This window comes from Rosa rugosa, chromosome 1 (assembly GCF_958449725.1).
Source record: "Rosa rugosa chromosome 1, drRosRugo1.1, whole genome shotgun sequence".
NCBI lineage: Eukaryota > Viridiplantae > Streptophyta > Magnoliopsida > Rosales > Rosaceae > Rosa > Rosa rugosa.
The window spans coordinates 15,651,767-15,668,415 of NC_084820.1; the positions used below are offsets into that span (position 1 = coordinate 15,651,767).

Sequence of the window (16,649 nt, forward strand, 5' to 3'; positions counted from 1 at the left end):
TCGATCCACGTAATAACTTAATTGTGTTAATGCATGTATTAAAATGGCAACTATAGTAGGTTTTAACAGACAACCAATTAAGTAATCCATATTCCTCAAATCTTGATAATTAAATTCCATTTAGGATCTACTAGCTAGGTTAATTTGTACATTCACTAGTTTGCTCTTTTATCATACAGCGCTCCTTGGCTGCCGGAATACTCTTTCCAAAATTTGGCCGGAAGTCCTTGCTGAGGTACCGGAAATGGGTCATAATGAATCCCACCATCGGACGCTGCTGCTTCCCACCTTCAACATATACAAACAAGAAGTGAACAAGTTAAATTGCTGGGAAGTGATAGATCATTACAAGTTGCATGAAACCGAAAGTCACGTCGATCTCTTTCTCGTGATGTTACATAGATACCTAATTGTTTGGTAATAATATGTATCAAGCTTCCTAGTGAGTAGTGGATAAGATCGGCACAATAGATATCCATGCATAAAGCCATAAATACCTGAACTTGTTAACGAGGTGGTAGATGAAAATAAGTATCTCAGTCTTGGCAACTTCATTTCCAGGACAAGTATGAACTCCATTGCCAAATGGCACGAACGTATTGGGTCTTATTCCAAGCTTGATGCAGTTTCAAAGATAAGAGTTAGAAGCTCATTTTCTTCTATATAATTCAAAGCTAGCACAAGCAATAGCATGGATCGAGCCACATATACCTCAAATCTTGATGGATTGAAATTATGGGGTTCATTGAAAAAATCAGGATTGTGATGAATGTTCCGGAACAAAGGCAGTACCTTCCATCCCTTTCGGATCAAGTATCCTGTTTAGCAAATGCAATATATTAACGAGACTTTCTTCGTTACATTTGATCCATCAATTTTCAAAATTTCTTAGGTTAGGTGAAATAGTTTACTGAAATTTCCAACATACTCACATGAATATGTACGAAAAAGGACTTAATTCGTGTGGCTATAAAAAGAGTGGGGTACTAGTAAATATTGATCAGTCACTAGCTAGTAATGTCCTTTCTTCAATAATTGAGCTGGATCTTTCCACAACTCGCCGGGAACGTCTCAGATTTGAACTATCATGTGTCTCCTATAGTACTGATCGATCTATCTCTTCGACTGCCCCTTTCAAATGGCTTCCATGCATGGTAAACTAAAAATTACCAGTGTAATTAATATTTTTTGTTTGGTACATGCAATATATACCTTTATATTCAACGTCTTCAACGGCTTCTCTGAAGGTGAAAGAAATTATGCTTGCCATCCTCAAACTCTCCTTTATAGCCTGAAATTGATACAACTCCATGTTTAGTTAGTTCAAAGTACACGAGCTTTAAGGAATAGATTTATCAAAACATACCCTACTGGTAAGGGGCATATTTCTAGTTTGAGCCCAACTGAGCGACTGGTTTCCACCCTCATTTGCTGCAAAAATTGCCTTCTGTTCTACCTGTATATAGTATTGGTAACTTATCTTTACCATAAGGTAATTATTGGTATTTAGTTTTGATTGAAAGCAAAAATTATAACTCTGACCTGAATAGCTTCTAGAAGTTCAGAGTAATCGTGCATGTATTTGAGAATCCAAGTCAGGAGAGTAGCTGTGGTGTCCTGAGCAGCAAACAATACCCCAATAATGTTATCAAGGATCTGGTTGTGTGTTAAGGTTTGACCCTGTTCATCCTTGAACTTCAATAAGCTTCCCAATAGATCTTTCTCGACCAATTTATTTTCCTTTCTCTCCTTTATTATCTCACCGAGAATTAAGCTTAGCCTTCTCCTTGCCTTCAAAGATGAATTTACATTAATAAAGTAGAAGTATTCAGAATAGTCACTATATAATTGTGAATGGGATCGATTATTTGCCTTACCAAGACCGACTTATTGTATGAAGAGCCTGGTAGGTTTATAGGGAAACAATTGTAACCTTTGTCTAGAGTGAAGTAGTTTTTCTTTAGCTGTTCTTTGTAGTGAGTGTTCAAGCGACCGAAGATAAACAATGCAGCAACATCAAAAGTGAACTGTCATGATTAAACAAACACACATCATATTAATTCATAAGTACTTAAAGTAGGATGAAGTCAGAACCTACTCAATTTCATGTTAATTACAGAAGCATTTAAGGATTGGAGGTTCTCCAAGATAATTAGGTAAAAGTTAGTTTACCAAAAATATTAATGGCATTTTACTAAAAAGGTTTATAAATTAGGAAAATGATTAAAATTTATGACCTCAATCTTAGGTGTCATGTCATGTCACCTACACACGTCACTTATTTGTTAGATCATGTTATGTAATTCTTGAGAAAAAGACCATCTTATCCTTCCAAAATCTAATGACCCTAAATTAGTTTGGTTTTCTTCTAAAAAAAAAATTATTTTGGTTTTTTTTTTTTTTTTTCATTTTTCCTTTTCATTACACTCATGCTTTGATTTAAACAACAATTTTTTTTCTTCAATTAAGAACAGAAAAAATTTCATGTAATTCAATCAATAGATTTGCACATACATTCAAACAAAAGATTTGCATAACACATGTATATAAATTCAACCTTTATTGGGTTCCTGCAAATTTTGAAAATATAATGTACGTTAAAAATACATATTCATATGATTATTATATATTCTTTTGTTCATTTTTTTTTCTCTTTATGTAGCTAGGGTTTAAACATTGAAATTGAGTTTATTATTTTTTGTTTGTTTTTTCCCTAATATTTAGATTGTAGATGATAATTAATGACTGCTACTAACATGGAATTTTTTCTTACCTCTTAATTTAGACATACATATTTTCCAAATTCAATTTATTAATGCTATTTTTTTTTATGAAATTAATCAATATTTGGAAAGAAAATTTAATGCATATTTCTTGACACCTAATTCAATATATTAATGCTATTTGGAAAGAAAAATTATAGGAAAGAATTTAATTAAATGAAGAAAAATATTGGTCAAATAATTTGTAGACATATCTCTAAATTAGTACATAATTAATAGTTGATATTTTTTTCATCATCTAATTAAATTCATTAATGTAATTGATTCACCCCCTACATCTAAAAGGAAATATAAAAGGGTAAAGTTAGCATTGCAATAATATGATGTGGCAAGATATATTATGTGGAATTAAAAAAAAAATTGCATTTGCTTACATGGCATGACACCTAAGATTTGAGGCCACAAATCTTGGGCCTCATTGAGGCCCCATATCATTGCCCTATAAATTAATTCTAAGAAAAAAGAAAACGCCAAATTTGAAATATATATGCATGCAAGACCCGTTGATCTATATATACATTCACATGTTTTTTTTTTTTTTCAATCATCAGTTCAAGTCTTGTTTGTATATTTTAAGTGTCGATATTGTCCTTATGTCTTTACATAAACAATGACATTTTGAAATTGGACACAAAACTATGTAATTAAACACAAACACTAGTAATATACTGTAACAAGCAAAGAAGCATTCAATTAACTTTAGCTAGTAAGTAGCCAAAAAAGGAAAGACAGAGCTTTAGCCAACCTTCTTCAATTCATAAAAGGTGTTGACAATTTGCCCACCAGACCATGAGTCCAAGGTAGAAATGGCAATGGCTTCAATATCCGGGACTAAGTTCTTGATAGCATCCAAGGACAGTGATTCTTGGACTAATCTTCTCATTTGAGTATGGTAGTCATCTTGGTGGAAGAAAAGTGCCGAGGGGCCAATCAATTTTTCCTTACTTTTAGGGTATGTTGGCTTAAACAAATGTGCCTGAGTCACCAACACAAACCGGATAGCCTCTGGGCTACACAGCATCACACCAGGGCTCCCAAGAATATGGGTCTTGAAAATTTCTCCATACCTGTGCACAACCACCCCAAGATAAGGACGACAAACTTGTACGACAGTGTGGAATGTCAAGAACAGTACGGTTAAAAGATGACACGCACATCTTTAGATTTGATAAGATAGATATATTACCTTTGCTGCCTAGTGCCAAAGAAGACATTTGGATTTTGAGAGTAGAGTTGCAGGGTTTCTCCAAGATATGGCCATCCCATTGAACCTGGAGGAAGCTTTGCTCGGGGTTTGTTTCTCGTTTGTTTTCCAAGTAATATGAAAGAGAGTAGAGCAAATACAAAACAGTATAAAAGAACAGTATTCATTGCTCCCTTCCTCACTTTCTCTAACTGATGATGGTGTGGTCTTCTCTCCAAACTAGCTAGTTACAGGAAAAGGAAGATGGGCTGTGCTTATATATAGGAAGGATCGATCACATATTAAGCAGAGCTGCCTAGCAGTCCGGCCGGTAGTGACAAGTGAGTTCACCCATTTAGGCTATTCTCTTCCACCAAATTTTTCTCTTTCCTCTGTTCTAAGTGCACAGTGTGAGAAAATATGTGGAGTCCTGTCCCCTATCAGTTTAAGTTAGGCTTATACTGTCTTATACATAGTTCGGATCAGTGATATGTTTATTTGGAACATAACTATATCAAAATAAGGAAAAACATATATTCTGATTTAGGTTTATGAGTTACTGTTCGTTTACTAACACAACAGAATCAAAATGTTTGTAACACAACAGAATCAAAATGTTTGTGCCCCCTATACCTTCAGGAATGAGATTGATGAATTAGTAGGTAATTTCATCCTCGTTAGTTATTTCTTCAGCAGTTTATCTCGTGATCGAGTGTGTTTCTTTCATTCTAATATTTGTTTAAGAATGATTTGTCCACTTAAAATGCATGATGATGTGCATACGTTTATCTCAATGCAACCAATATTCTGTTTTGGCAATTCTGTTAAACAATTTAGCCTTCTTTGTGTTTTTTTTTTTTTTTTTTTTTTTGAAAGGGGTTTGGAACCCAGCCTAGCTGGGAGGCTCAGCCCCACGCCCGGTTCCATTTATTATATTAATAGTAAAATTTTACATCGGGGGGGACATAGCACCTATACCCCGAGCTACAGATAAAGAATGACAATAATCCTTATAGAGAACATCCTGTATAATAGCAGGTGTCTCCCCTAACCAAACATCATCCACGGAACAACTACTAGCAAGATGTGCAAGCCTATTTGCAACACCATTTGCTTCACGGTAAATATGTCGGATTCGAATGGATTGGAAAGCGTCAAAATACTCTTTACAATCATCCAGAACCCGACTTACCTCCGAGAAATTCTTTTCCTCACTCTTGAGAGCAGCAATCAGGATGGCAGAGTCGCTTTCAATGTCAATGTCAGCCCAACCTTGGTGAATACCAAGAAGTAGACCAGCTCTACACGCCTCCGCTTCCATATTTAGAACCGAGTGTGCATGTACAAAAGGTCTAGCCAAAGCAGCAATACCCATGCCAGAATCATCCCTTACCACTACTCCAATACCTCCACAACCATCCTCCAAGCAATAAGCCCCATCAACATTAATTTTAAGCCTTCCACTCGGTGGACATTGCCACTTAACCTTTGGCCTGCTCTTGTTCTTCACTGCTTTAGGATGGTATTTTTGAAAATCCTCCATCAACCTCATCGTCCACTGTATCAGATTCATGGGTTGAAAATTGGCCCCCTTCCACAGAATATTATTCCGCTCCGTCCAGACTGCCCATAGACCCATGAAAAAATAATCCCTCTGATCCACCATTAGAACATCTAGCACCTCCATTACCCAATCCACCATATTACCCGCTGGGTGTGTTAGAGTATTTAATTTCAAAGGGCCAAAAAGCCAAAAACAATGAAGTGCATGACATGATTTAAATACATGCGTACCTGTTTCTAATCCATCCCTGCAGAAAAGACAAAGTGGGTCCTCCACCCTCATTTTCCTTCTCAAAAGAGCAGACTTGGTAGGCAAAATATCATGCAATAAACGCCAAACAAAGGACTTCACCTTTGGAGGCACACGGGCCCCCCACACCACCATCCAATATTTGTTGTTCACTTTGCCGCACCCATTCCAAGAGGTGGAGGCCTTGTCCTTTTTGTCCATTAAACTATTAAGCACATGGTACCCACTACGAACACTGTAAATGCCTTTTTTATCAAAATGCCAGATAAGACGATCCTGCGCCCCACGCAAACTTAAAGGAATGCATGCAATTTTCTCAACCTCACCCTCCGTAAACAACCCCCTCAGAAGCTCCAAATCCCATTCATTAGTGTCAACATCAATCAGATCCATCACCCTCAACTCCTCTGAACCCTCCATCATAGGAGAATAAGGTCTAAAATGACATGGCTGCGGGACCCATGGGTCTTTCCACACTAAGATATTTTGGCCGTTCCCCACCTGATACCGCAACCCCAATTTCAGAACCTTCCTACCAGCAACAATACTCCTCCACGTGTAAGATTCTCCTCCTTTTAGTGTTGCATCCATGAAGGAACAGTGAGGAAAGTACTTGGCTTTTAGAAGCCGTGCAATAATCGACTGTGGTTGCTGGATAATACGCCATCCCTGCTTCGCCAAAAGTGCTTGGTTAAAGACCACCATGTTTCTGAATCCTAAACCTCCTTCCTTCTTCGGTCGACAAAGCTTCTCCCAAGCCATCCAGTGAATCTTCCTAGATTCATCCTCATCCCCCCACCAAAACCTAGCCACCAAAACCTAGCCTTCTTTGTGTTTTACATCTTTAACTAATTTTATTCTTTTATTTTTTTAATTAAATTTTATCGGGCATATTATTAGATACTTCATTCAATACCGAACTAATTTTTTTTTTCTTTTTCGAAAGACTGAATTAGTTGACAGGAGCCAAAAAATAGGGTTTAACTCATTCAAGCACAAGAGCTTGACGTACTGTGGCCTTTACTAATAGCGTAGACAATATATTCATCACAATTTTATACTTTTGTCCTTTTCAATTAATCATATGATTCACATGATACATATGTTTGAAGGAGTTCACAATTGTTAAAAAAAATAAGTGTGACCTTTTTTCTTTTCAATTAATTGATAAATGTGATTTGTATGTTTTAAGGGATTAATTAGATATAGGATGTGATTTAACAAATAATTAGCCTAAACCTCGTCACATGTATTTCAAATAAAAGTTACTAGCTAGATAAACATAAACTACGAGATTTTATCTCACCTTAGTTTTTCTCCCCAAAACCCTAGCAAACAGCTACCTTGTCGTTCTCCCCTACCAACCTCACGTCTTCCTCCTCCATGGCATCCATTGACGTTGTCACTGCTTGCTTTGCTGCCTCCTTGGCCCTCGCTAACGGAGGTCAAGCCCTAGACCTAGCAAAGATTGGTGGAGGCCCTGTGCACAAATTCTCCCAATCTTTTCTCCTTGGAAAACCCCTCACTCGCAGGCTTGTGGACTCTGTAGCCTTCAAGTCTCACTTCCTCTGAACATGGATGGTGGAAAGGGATTTTAGGGTACAGGAAAGAGATGACAACCTTTTCTTGTTCTCATTCGAATCAACCCGGGACCGGAATAAGGTTCTCAGAGGAGGAGTTTGGTGTTTTGATCGTGCTTCGGTCTGTTTGGAGGAGTACGACGGGGTTCTACCTATTGCTGAGGTTCCGATGAAACATGTTATGTATGAAGAACCTGATAACTTTATTCTCATTGGGAATCTCTTGGGAGGTTTTTTGGATTATGATAAGAAAGAGTTTTGGAAAGGAATTATTCGCATCTTCTTCTCACATAATATCTCAAAACCTATTCTGCTTGAACGCAAGATTTTATTGGCTACAGGGATTGAGATTGTATTGAAGTTTCAATTTGAACATCTCAAGAGTAGGTGCTCTCAATATGGCATTATTACTCATTTTGGGGCCAAGTGTGAGGAACCTAATACGGCAATCTCTACTTCTAGGGTTTTGCACTTTGGTGGCCCTTCAACATCTGGAGGATCATTCTCTTTCTTGGCCCAGAATATTCGTGAATTACCTAAGCCTTCCTCTGCTTTGCTGAAGAAAAAGAAACATGTTATTCGAAGGTTGGAGAGATCGTCATCAAGCTTAGACCCATCTGGTGTTACCGTGCAAGACATAGATAAGGAGGAGGCAAGAGAGCCTACTGCCTGTTGTGCATGGTGTGGAGGCTTCGGTCTTTGCATCAATGGATGGTGTTTCTGAATCCACTCCTCCTGCTCAAGCTATGCAGATGGAGACTAGGGTTTACAAGAAACGAAGTAGGAATGGAGGTTGTACTCCCTCCCCAAAGAAGTTTAAAACAATTCTGGGTGGTAAGCTTCTTACTCTTCAAGCAGATGCTCTTGGTTTGGTTGAAGCTGACAATGAGAGTGAGCAGGGAATTTTGAAGAAGAAGGTAGGAAGGCCTCTTGGGAGCAAGAACAAGAACTTTGGCCCACAAAAGAAAGTGAGTAGGGCTCCATTGCGTCTCACTTACCCTACTGCTGCTGCTGTTCAGGAGGTTAGCCCTAAGGACAAGGGCAAAGGAAAGCTCTAAGCTTTCTATTTCTCAATACCTAGCTTTTGGATTCTAATCTTTTGCTATTTAAGTTAAGCTTCTCTAATTGTACATCAATTGATGGCTCTAGGCGATTAGGGTTGCTCTAGTAAGGATTTAGGTAGTGTTGGATTTGTTTCATATGGCTAGGTCTAAATATTGAGCTCATTCTGTTTACAATGAGGGTTACATGTCATTTGCTTGGTAGCTTAGGCCATATAGATTTTATTTGGTGTAAGACAGCATATGATGTATGTGTTTTCTGGCCATAATTAAGTAATGAAATTATTTATTTCTCAAAAAGAAAAAGAAAAATCACTAGCTAACAAATAGATCTGTTTAATGTTTGAAGGTAGTTAATTTTCTTTTCAATTATGATTGACACAAGCTTCTAGTACTCCGGTGGTAAACTTTTTTTTTTTATTTATCAAAAAAGAACTTCATTGAAAATGAATCAATTACAACGAGTTGTGGAAAGCTTTTTAGCAAACACCCAAGTGGTGAATTGCCCACAAGATTCCCATACTAGACTTCACACTGAAAATCCATACTGACACACTGATGGAGCCAAGCATGCCCTGACTCCAAACAAAGGAAAGGCTGACTAATTTTTAACGCTTCCTTTGCTAACCGGTGAGCAATACCCACTAGGCCAAAAAAGCTAACAGACAACGGACCAAAATCGTTGTGTGATTTGGACGATCTCCGTTGTGTATCGGAGCGTTGTGTGATGAAAAATGGCACAACGGTGGAAAGCCGTTGTATGAAACACAAACAGTCGACAGTTTCTTTGTTATCAGCGTTGTACCTTCCCTCGGCAGATGTCAGGCACAACCATGCCGCGCAGCCATGCTGTGCGTGGCATGTGCATCCTTCATACAACTGAACTTGTTTCCAAGCTGTTGTTGGAAAACCTAGTCAGACAACATTTTTTTTAATTTCTCCGTCGTCTGATATACTATCACACTTCAGTTGTACATTATAATTGTTGTGTGAATTGATTTTGGACAACGGAGTTCAGTTTTTACCATTGTGTGATTGTAAAGAGTGCATTGAGTGAATGGCCTAATTTTGTGTATTCAGACAACGTTGAATTGCCACGCTATAGAACTGTTGTACAATCATTTTCATTTCCTATATTTTGTGCACAATAATGCTCCATTTTACCTAATGAACGCGATCAATTGGAAAGAAAACACATTACAAACCATCAAATGAGTAATCCAACCCATTATGTATACATCAAATGTTAAAAGGGAGCATTTCCCAATCATCCAAGCCAACATTAAAAGATTAAAAGAAAAAAAAGTATTCTAATACATGCCCATCTACTTGGGATATCTAAAACTGATACAAATTATTCCAAAACAAGATAGCATTCTAGTGCCATGCCATTCTGTCCTTCTTACCAGCTTGAGGATCTCAGTTATCTGCGAAAGCAAGAGGAGGCTGGATTAATATAGAACTTTAATCTGTACATGTACGCACAATTGGGACTTTCAAAGTGATACTACTATGTTAGTTAAGTCCACAACCTATGGTATTAGCTGAAGCAAAAGAAAAGGCTCAATGCATACAAAGCTTTAAGTTGTACATGTATACACACAATTGGGACTTTCATAGTGATAGTACTATGTTAACATAGCATATGCTATCTGTGAAAGGAAGAGAAAAGATTGGATTAATAGAGAGTTGTAAAATCAATTCCAATTAGTTGTGTATTTCAATTCCAGGTTTCTTTCAAAACAAACATATATAGATCATCAAGGTCTCAAGTGTTTTCCCAAAGTCACAACATCAGTCAATAAAAACAAACGAGAAAACCCAGAAATAATGAAAGGCTCACTGAATCGAACAAAAAAAGTTATTGAAATTGATTAGCAGCTGATCAGATTCAAAATTGCAAACCATCATAGATCCAGAAAAATTACCATGCAACAAATCTTCACACTCTATCAACTACAATTAAGTTTCTTCCCACCAGCTCCAAGCTCTCAGCTACCTACAAAAGCAAGAGCATGTCTAAGGTATAGCACCAAGCAAGAGAAAAGAGGTAGTATTTGGCACTTCTATTAAAAAGAGCATGAAAGGTATCAAAGTGATAACAGGATCTTCAACCGCTCATATTATCAATTGAGAAGAGAGAAATATAACTCGTTTTTTTAGGAATCTAGAATTTCAAATACATAGATTTAAAATCTGAAAACATAAAATCAAAGGGGAAATCAAAATACAAGCCTAGGAAATAAATTCATAATGGAAACGAATTCGTATGAGAGAGAGAGTTTTGTTATTACCGAGAAGCTGCATGAAGGAGCTCATCCTGCAAATTCTTAATTAAGCTCCTCCATATCCTCTAATCTCCTGTTCCAACGCAAGTCTGCCCTCTTCAAAAAGTTAATAAGAGATATAGCATCAAATAACTAAATAGAAAGTTGGCATACAGCCTAAACTAACTTTTTTTAATTCTTATACAATCACCTTGGAGAGAACACCCAGTCCAGAACATGGAGCATCCAACAGAACTTTATCACACTTCATAGTATTATTGTCCTGGAGAAAAGATAAGGACCATAAGAAATTTCCTGTCCCAAAGATCAATGTTGTATAGAGGTGATAACTTACAGTATAACTACGCATATCAACATTGATAGTGGTGATGACACCATCTACTTGGTGCAACTTAGCCATTTCTTTGAGGATTCTCAACCACCCTTCATTTATGTCAATTGCATATACCATACCTGAAACCCAATGATAGTAAAAGAAGATTAGAAAGTAAGATCCAATTCATGATACAAGAATAAGAATTTCAAAATTCTTCCTCAGTGGGTTAATATAGAAAACTAATAATTTAGATAATGAATTACCTTGGCCACTCAAAAGTGACGCCATGTAAAGAGTCTTTTCTCTAGGAGTAGCACAACAATCACTAATGCTTTCACCCTGTTGAGGATCTACAACATAAACTACCAGACCTGCAATGAGATTGCAGTATACAGTTTAAGAAGATAGGCATATAAAAGGTCCACCAATAATAACTTAAAAACTAGAATATACTCTGAGCAAAATGGAACATAGTATAATTCATACCTGCATGGGTTGAATTCCTTTATAGTAAACACAAGACAACCAATTATAGGTAGTCTAGTACAATTGAATTCCCAAAATGAATCAATCATGCATTGCAAATAGGGTCGCACAATCATCAGATTGTGTGCACTTGTGAAAAAAGATGAAGAGCATACCTTCTGGGTTCGGTCAGAGGCACACTAAACCAATCTTATCATCAGAAACTATACTTCAGAGTTAGAAATAAAAAGAGCCACAGGCAATTGATTGGTTGATAAAAAAGCAATCATAAAATAATTAGAAATCATATAAATTTGTAAAGAATATAATATAGAACCCTAACATACAGAAATTGAAATTGAAATTGTAGGGAAAAAACTTGGGATATGAACAATATACCTGATAACAACACCGCTATTGGCTTGGAAAGCAACGAATGAACTCCAGTCATGGTAATGTCACAAATTATGCTGCCATACCATTTGCCTGCAAAATTTACAGTTTACATTAGAAAAGGAAACTTCAAATATACATGTGTAACTATAGTACTAAAATATGGCATAAGTTTGCTTGTATTTCAAAGAATTAGAAAACTGAAAATTTATAGTTAACACTTATCTTAAGAATTCCAGAACAAAAGATGACAAACAGGACTATGAGTTAAACATTTTGAAATCTACTGACTCGTGTAAAGCCAAAAAGTGTAGAAGGCAAAGCTATGTAAACCCTTATTTTTGTAATCACTTTGGCAAAGCAGTTTGACAAAGGAATCAAGTGCCAAGCACCTTGTAGACAGGCCGATACCCAGCCGGAGATATTGGTCCTTCAACCTTTTTTCCAGGTAAAGGCAGCTGAAGTGCAGCCTCAAAATTTGCCATAACATGCGATGATTTTCCAGGCAATGGCTGTAGGTCTTGGCCATATGTCAATAAACTTTGCAGCCCATTTTGTTTCAAGTAATCCCAAGTTTTAAAAAGAGAGCCATCAGCATGTACCATTGTATACCATCTGCAATTAAGTATCAAATTCGAATCAGCATATAATAGGTTTACTGAGTCAAATAATCAAAGAACAACACTTGATGTTTGAAGCCTAATTCTTTGCATTTTGTCATCAACCAAACAAAGCATTCCAAAACAACAGAAAATGAAACAAAATTAAGACAAAAAGCAATCAAGTTCTCAACGGATTTGCATGAGACATAAGCTTCATATACAACTTCAAGCCTTTCTATAATAAAAAAAGCAACAATCTTACACTTCCCTTTCTCTCAAAACTATAAAATTCTCAATCTTTAAACATATGAGATTTGAATTTCTTTCACAAACCAAAGAAATAACAAGAAGTCAAGAACCCATTATCACCCACGATCATTCAATCTCAGCAAACCCAATTTCACATGATCAAACACCAAAATCGAATCTTTACAAAATAAAAAAGAAACCCAAAACACAAACGATTGATACACATAGAGATAGAGAGAGGAGCTTACAATAATGACAAATGGAGGGCAGAAAGTAAGCAGTGAAAGCATGGAAGCGTAAGTCACCAATGGCGAGTGTACAGTCTTGCTCTCCACCATTGTTTCTGAATTGGGTCTCTGAGAATGTGGACTGCTGAAATGAATCTGAAATGGAGTTGACAGACTCACTCAGAGAAGACTTGGCTTTTGTGGTACCACTTTCTGGTACCACAATCCCATTGGCTTTTGTGAATCTTAAATTTACAACCCAATCCCTGGCGGCAGATCTGAACAGTCTCTGAACCTCCTCTATCTCCTGATTCGTATCATCCTCTGTCAAAACAAACAACCAAATTAATCCATTTCGAAAAAGAGAGACATAATGAGTAATCGATGAGCTGTGAGGAGGCTCTCTCTAGAGGCTTCGATTGGGTCCAAGAGGAACGTGGAGGCCTTCTTCTTTAGCTTCTAGGTAGTCTTGGATTCGAGCGAAGACTTCGACAGGGTGCTCTGACTGAGATTCTTTTAGGGTTGACTTAGGGTTTGGTGACGGGTAGGCTTTCAAGAACTGGAGTCGATGGCTAGGTTGTGGAAGAAGGTGTCGGAGCCATTAAGGGGTTAGATATGGAAGATTTAGGGTTAATTTGCAGAGAAAGAAGTGAAATTAGGGACAATGAGGACTCGAGAGAGAGAGAAATTCCCGAAGCGCGATGTTGAAGGATAGTTGAGATTTCTGGGAGAGAAGAGAATGAAGAGAAGATGAGAGTGAGACAGGAGGGATGAGAAGAAGTTTTGTTGTATTTTGACCGAGTGTCGAAGACAAAAAATGAATATTGGTTAGGGGTGCTTCTTTCTTTCTTTCTTCAAGGACGCATATCGTTTTTTTTTTTTTTTTTTTTTTTTTTACTCATGACTCATACAACGGATGAATCAAGTTCTGTTGTCGGATTATCTACGTGTAAAATTTGAGCTGAGAGCCTGAGAGGGAAAACTCCCGCCTATGTACTATCACAATATCAGTTTTGGTGTAAATGCTTATCCTTGCTCATTCAGACAACATAAATATATCATTACGTTGTAAGAACCTAAAATCATCACACAAGTAACCAACATTTCAAGCAAAATTTCGTCATTTTGGGGCACATCCAAATGTTGCCTCCTACATTTCCCTCACTTGGACAACACAAAGCTAAACACTACAGTATGACATTTTACAAGTAACACTCATACAACATAAACAAGTAAACTGTTGTACTATGTAGTAAAAATCAGTGCATGTGAGGTGAAATTTGGAGCCAAATTTGAGTGAAGGTCGGAGGGAAATCAGCCGCTCATTTTTTTTTCATTCACACAACAGATTATTCTTGTATTTGTTGTGCAATCACCTTCCAACTAAAATCTTTTGAATTTTAACAGGCTTATACAATGAAATTTTCTTATAAGAGTTGTATGATTCACTTTCCCACATCACACAACGAATTTTTTTTTTCGTTGTGTAAAAAGTGTTGTATGTTAAGGTTATTGGCCTAGTGCCATTGCCTTCTCGTTTCACAAAGTGCCCACTACAAGAATTAACAGACTTAACTTCATCCAAAATATGTCCTTCCAAACTCAAATCATCAGAACTATCACTGAAGCTATTAATAACTAAGAGTGCATCACCTTCCACCTCAAGGTTAGAGAATCCCACATGCAGCGCAAACCATAAACCATGCAGCAACGCCAAGGCTTCCACCGGTCTTGGAGGGAGATTCCCAACTTGTGGTACTGCCATAGCTCCTTTCAACGCACCATTACAGTCTCTAAACACCACCCCCAACTTAAGGCCCTTCTTCACATCACAGGCTCCATCAAAATTCATCTTAAGGTAGCCAACAGGAGGAGGTTGTCAGGTGACTTGAGTTGGAGGAGCTACCTTCTTCATAGGTTGAACCTTTTGTGTAGCATTTTCAAATTCAAACTGCCATTCATCTACAGCCTTAATTAATGCATCCGGTCCCAAACTTTTCTCCCCATGTCTATGGAGGTTTCGGTTACGCCAAAGCAACCATGTGATATAACAAAATTTAGATAACTCAGAAACCGAAGCAGTAGCATGTACATGATGTAGTAGATCTAAGAATGATGGTTCAATCCAAGAGGCATACTTAGTATCAACTCCGCTTCATGAGGTAAGAAAGTAGATTGTACAAGAGGCACATTCCATGCTCCAGAGGCCGTGAACAAAGTCTCCACTTTCTGATGTATCAGAATTGAAACTGGACTCACCACCTTAAAGCCAATTGGACAAGGCAACCACCGATCCTTCACTATACTTACTCGTGTTCCATTTCCAATTCGCCAACGAGTACCATTATCTATCACTTGCTTACCCCATAACAAACTCCTCCATATAGCTGAAGGCGTGAGCCCCAGCAAAGCATCTAAAAAGCAAGATTTTGGAAAGTATTTAGCTTGAAGTAATTGGCTTACCAAAGAGTGTTTACCCCAAAAAATCCTCTAGAGCTTGCTAACATTGCTTGATTAAAGGCCCTCAAATCTCTAAAGCCAAGACCACCCTCCTCCTTCCTTTTGCAGAGCTTATCCCAACTACACCAGTGGATTCCTCGCTTTTCACCTCCTTTTCCCCACCAAAACCGGCTCACTTTTGATTGAAATTTCTTACAAACTCCAATAGGCAACTGGAACACACTCATTGAATAAGTGGAAATTGCTTGAGCAACAGATTTAATTAACACAAGCTTACCCGCTCTTGAGAGGAACTTCCCTTGCCATCCTTGGAGATGAAAATCAAGCCGCTTGTTTAACTTTCTGAATACTTCCTTCTTATTTCTTCCTATAGTGGTAGGAAGCCCCATATACTTTTCATGAAACTCAATGATCGGCACATTCAGAATATCTTTAACTTCATTCATCACTTGACTATCTGCATTCGGACCAAATGACAAAGCCGATTTCTGGAAATTGATCCGTTGACTTGCTGCAGATTCATATAGAAGTAAGCACTGCTTTAAAGACACACTCTCCTGAACCGTAGCGTTGACAAATAAGAGGCTGTCGTCCGCAAAATGCAAGTGTGAAATGGAAGGAGCTGTAAGCGCTACCTTTACTCCTTGTATCAACCCAAAAGAATCAGCATGATGTAGCAGAGCCGAAAGACCTTCAGAAACAAATAGGAACATGTAGGGTGATAGTGGGTCACCCTGCCTAATACCTCTTATTGGCCTGAAATTACCAATTGGCTGACCTTTCCATAAAACTGAAAATGAGACAGAGCTAATACACCTCATTATTAAGTCTACCCAATCCTCCACAAAACCCAACTTTATCATCACTGCCTTCAGGAAATTCCATTCCACCCTGTCATACGCCTTACTGATATCCAATTTAAGAACCATTTTAGGAGATGCAGTGCTTCTTTGTGTACGGATCGTATGAATAGTTTCAAATGCTGCAATAACGTTGTCTTGAATGTTCCTTCCTGGTACAAAAGCACTCTGTGTACAAGAGATTTTGTCCGGGAGAAAAGCTTTGAGCCTATTAGCTATAGCCTTTGAAATTAACTTGTAAACAATGGAACAGAGACTGATAGGCCTGAATTTTGTCACCTGCTGAGGACTTACGCATTTGGGAATCAGAGATATATAAGTGTATGATTGAAATCCTGAATCTCTTTACCCTCATTCAGTACTCCAAGG

At 37.6% G+C, this 16,649-nt stretch overlaps 2 protein-coding genes across 5 annotated transcripts; both read right to left on the minus strand.

Moving 5' to 3' along the window:
• LOC133720575 (abscisic acid 8'-hydroxylase 4-like) lies at nucleotides 1-4,285 on the minus strand. 2 transcript variants are annotated; one of them, XM_062146962.1, is made up of 9 exons: nucleotides 3,970-4,278; nucleotides 3,529-3,850; nucleotides 1,878-2,027; nucleotides 1,543-1,791; nucleotides 1,367-1,456; nucleotides 1,213-1,291; nucleotides 712-818; nucleotides 498-616; nucleotides 2-288 (listed from the first exon to the last, which is right to left on the minus strand). In XM_062146962.1, the coding sequence occupies exons 1-9, from the start codon at nucleotides 4,152-4,154 to the stop codon at nucleotides 156-158; spliced, it is 1,434 nt and encodes a 477-aa protein (XP_062002946.1). In that variant the 5' UTR covers nucleotides 4,155-4,278; the 3' UTR covers nucleotides 2-155. The 2 variants fall into 2 exon arrangements, with proteins under 2 accessions (XP_062002955.1, XP_062002946.1); XM_062146971.1 differs by lacking the exon at nucleotides 1,878-2,027 and having other exon boundaries at nucleotides 1-288; nucleotides 3,970-4,285.
• Nucleotides 4,286-9,632: 5,347 nt separating this feature from the next.
• LOC133720585 (uncharacterized) lies at nucleotides 9,633-13,791 on the minus strand. 3 transcript variants are annotated; one of them, XM_062146992.1, is made up of 9 exons: nucleotides 12,982-13,791; nucleotides 12,275-12,497; nucleotides 11,889-11,975; nucleotides 11,288-11,395; nucleotides 11,043-11,161; nucleotides 10,899-10,970; nucleotides 10,715-10,781; nucleotides 10,349-10,419; nucleotides 9,633-9,847 (listed from the first exon to the last, which is right to left on the minus strand). In XM_062146992.1, exons 3-7 carry the CDS (start codon nucleotides 11,938-11,940, stop codon nucleotides 10,755-10,757), a joined length of 378 nt encoding a protein of 125 aa, XP_062002976.1. In that variant the 5' UTR covers nucleotides 11,941-11,975; nucleotides 12,275-12,497; nucleotides 12,982-13,791; the 3' UTR covers nucleotides 9,633-9,847; nucleotides 10,349-10,419; nucleotides 10,715-10,754. The 3 variants fall into 3 exon arrangements, with proteins under 3 accessions (XP_062002976.1, XP_062002985.1, XP_062002970.1); XM_062147001.1 differs by having other exon boundaries at nucleotides 10,715-10,797; XM_062146986.1 differs by having other exon boundaries at nucleotides 10,715-10,804.
• Between the last annotated feature and the right edge of the window lie 2,858 nt (nucleotides 13,792-16,649).